The sequence below is a fragment of the Octodon degus genome, unplaced genomic scaffold (assembly GCF_000260255.1).
Source record: "Octodon degus isolate 3935 unplaced genomic scaffold, OctDeg1.0 scaffold00246, whole genome shotgun sequence".
Taxonomy (NCBI): domain Eukaryota; kingdom Metazoa; phylum Chordata; class Mammalia; order Rodentia; family Octodontidae; genus Octodon; species Octodon degus.
Window position 1 is genome coordinate 2242268 of NW_004524822.1, and position 3715 is coordinate 2245982.

At 44.4% G+C, this 3715-nt stretch overlaps 1 protein-coding gene across 1 annotated transcript in view; it reads right to left on the reverse strand.

Annotated features, from left to right (window-relative positions):
- Syne1 (spectrin repeat containing nuclear envelope protein 1) overlaps window positions 1–3715 on the reverse strand; it is a 564055-nt gene that overhangs the window by 124971 nt on the left and 435369 nt on the right. The window contains 2 exon segments of the mRNA XM_023706255.1: window positions 31–225; window positions 3148–3304. Coding sequence (XP_023562023.1) covers window positions 31–225; window positions 3148–3304 — 352 coding nt within the window.

Consider the following 3715-nt stretch of genomic DNA (forward strand, 5'->3'; position numbering starts at 1 on the left):
CTCTCATGGAAAGACTATGGAAACCTGTACAAGCCAGACAACACCAATCCAAACCACAACAGTCACATGCACAGCACAACCCTACGACTCTACCTGCGATGAGGCCTCCTCGAAGGCCTGGTTCAGTCCATCCAGCAATGACGTCACTGCAGATTTATCCTGTGTCTGTGCTTCACCCTTGTACAGTGGCACCCCAGACAGGAGTCGGCTTGGTCTGCTGTACAGCTGCAGACAAATAGGGTGGTTTACTGAAGAGAGTTTGTACTGTACGCCACTTTCCTCATGTGGAAGTATACACTATGATGGATGCTGGAAAAAAGTGTCCTTAGGAAAGCCTCGCCTAGAGAAACGACTTCTACAATACATCCTGTCACTGAACATGGTGGTCAGATCCAGCAACGGCAATGTTTCTGTTCAGCAAGTTTAAAAAAAAAAAAGTGGGGGGAAAAATACCTGGAATCTTATCTTCTCAGTCTTAGCACTACCTCTGGAAGGAAACAAAGGGAAGGGAAACGGAGTGGGGCAGGGGAGAGGAAGGGAGAGTCTCCATTACAGACCGCCACCCACCATCCTGGGATGGTGCTGACCCACTTTCTCCTACAGGTGGAGCCCTGATCCCCCAGCATCTCTTCAAAAGCTTGTCTTATCTTCCACACCTGCAACAGCAACTTCCCACAATTAAGTTTCAAATCTCTGTTTCCTCTGGCTTTCTGTTTATGGAGCTCACCATGTGCTTAATTTTAAAGAAATGCATGAACTATTTCTTGGGATGGGGTGTAGGTGACACCCCTCCACCAATAGTGTCTGTTCTGATAGTTGAGCTCAGTACATACATTCAGTGTACAAAATACTGGTTAGCAAGTATGAAAAGGAGGAACTTGGGAATGAGGCATATCTGCACCTCGGTTCTAACTCTGCCTCTTCGTTACGAAGTCCTGAGAAGCCAGCTACTCCAGGCCTCAGCTCACAGGTGCACAACATGGAGGGAAGGGAGGCCTCATCACCACCCTGATATGTGACCTTCCAGACTGGAAGTGTGTTCATTCGGTGACCTCTCTTTTCCTCCTGGAAACTGTGATAGTCACTTGCTGCTTCTCTATCTTTCCTTCACTTTCACACCAAAGGAACTAAATCGTGGAGGCACTTCGTACAAATGACCAGTGATTCCTGCTAAGTACTCAAGTGAAAACATGGCCTAGTGAAGAATGTTGAATGTCTTCTATTTACCATCAAAATGCAAGTGAGTTATGAACCAGACACAAACTCAACTCCCCCCCAGCAAGGGCAGCTAATGGGTGGAGCCTGTGGTAGGAGATACATGATATAGATGCTATGAGTTGGATGGAAAAGGGGTTACACCTAACCCTTCTAACCAAGGGAATGGGAAAATACACAAAGGCCTGTGATGAAGACCAGGGTATCTGCAACAGAATTCAAGAATTCAAGGCCATGCATGTGAGGAACATTTGATCAGGGGTAAAGAAGGCAGAGAGGTAGGTGGTCCATGCAAAAGAGAAATGGCATCCTGTGCTAGGATGGACCACAGCTTTGGGCAACTGCCTCCAGGAAACAGAATGCTTTAAATTCGTTGTACACAAAGCTGGTAACTACTCCTGCAGACTCACTGGCCAGAGGAGTGGAAGCAGGGCATGGCATTGGTGTGGTTTTGCAAAAGGGGACAGAAATATGTGGCTGTGGAGAGTCAAGAGGGCCTACATGAGGGACACATTGTGGCCCTTTGACTCTTTCCTTTCATCTGGTCTTGACAAGTCATGTCACTTCACAGTACCAGCTTTGGCAGCTCCTGGTCCCCTCCCCTAGATGCCATGCAGCTATTGACCCCTTTCTTTACAGGCTCAGTCTCCCTAAGCCCGACACGGCTAAAGTGAGAAGGGAAGTTTCCTCAGATCAAGACTACAAGTCTTAGGATTACCGTGATAGAAAACTATGGCCCTGCCATGAGCCTAGGAAAACATTGCTGGGCTAGAATAGGGCTGTTAGGGTTTCTCCCTGGATGTCCCACCAAAGCTTCATGTAGTCATGGTATGGGCTTCCAGAGTTTGTGATTGATTCATGGTCCAGTGCTGGGATTATGAGTGTGAGTGCTGCACCCACACTAGGGCAGGTAGTCTGTATACAACATAGGGAGGGAATGAGGCTTGCTCTCTGCTGCTTTTTTGCTATTTAGTGCCTCTCTGCCTTGTGCATATGCTACTTTGCCTTTGAGCCAGCCAAGTATGGACTGAAACCTCCACAAACTGTGAGCTAAACACACCCTTCTGTCCTTAACTCTGGGTGTTAGATATTTTGTTTCAGCAACTAGAGAAAAGTAACCAAGACAAGGGGCACTGGGTTTTAGCTCATGGTAGACATCTCAAGTCTGCGTGGGCCCCTGGCTCTCTCACCAATGCTCTGAACTGGCAGATTCTGCTATGTTCCCCTGCTTTCCTTGCTGTTGTTTAGAGTGGATTGATAGAAATTATTTCCCTGGAACCTCCTGCTGCTGTATTCAGCTCCTCCACCCTCTGCAACACAATGATCTGTCTCAAGAACCAGCCTTACCAGTGGGCCAGCTACCAGGTTAGCTGACCTCTGGCTTTCTTGCTTTCTAGAAGGTCCAGTGTGTTTCTCATTAAGATCTGAAATTATTAGACACTGGAGGTAGCAATGGGAAGTGAGACAACTTGACCATTTCAAACCTGCAGAATGCCTTGTACTATACAAGTTCATATCCTTGATTTGTATCTATAATTCTTAATGTGAAAACAAGATTTAAGGGGCCAGGGAGATGGCTCAGCGGAATAAGTGCTTCCCTGGCAAGAGCAAGGGCCTGAGTTCAATCCCTGGTTCCACAAAAAACAAAACAAAACAAGACAAAACAAAACAAAAAAAAACCGATTTAAGCATTTAATGGTTTATGCTTCTTCTGAGTCAGAGGTCAGTCACCTGGGAGGAAAAATGTTAGCACTGAAAATTTCACGTATGGATACATGGGACACAGGCTTTTAAGGAAGAGTACATGATGAATAATTTATATCTTACTACGGCAGCAATCATGAAAATACAGATTACCGTGGTTATATTTTCTTAGCATAAGCTGTGCATCTCTTACATGAGTGAATATATGAAAACAAAATTGTCTGATACCACTTGCTCTTGTTCTTGTTCCAGAGTGTTCTGGAGTAGCTTCTGCTTGGCACTAAATTCGTGATGGAGGCTTTCCCACTTCATCCTCATCTGGTCTTCAGAAGATGATCTCTCCCCTTCCAGTCCCAACTCTTGGGATAACCCATCAGGTTTTTCACTATCAAAAGAATCAAGAACCTAAGCTTACAATATGGACAGAAAAGGCATTGAGATGGATAGTTTACGATGTACTAGACCTAGTCTCCGAATGTAAAATAAGATCATGTTTAGTCATTAGCTTACACTTTAAAAAATACTAAGTAAAATAAAAAATCTGAGTCTATAAAATGAGCATATTCGTACTATATATATAAAATGAACCATAAATAGGAATATTTTTAAATGTGCTGATAACAGCTCAATATTAAATAGAAATAATTGTAAATTTAGAATCAGAAAGTAGACTGTGATTGTAGACTACTGTCCTTTGACAAGTAGCTTACAAATTGGTTCAAAGCCCTGAAGATGTCACTTTGTCTACTCAGAGTTTTTTGCCACAAATGTGGGGTACATGCAGGAGACAGACGCT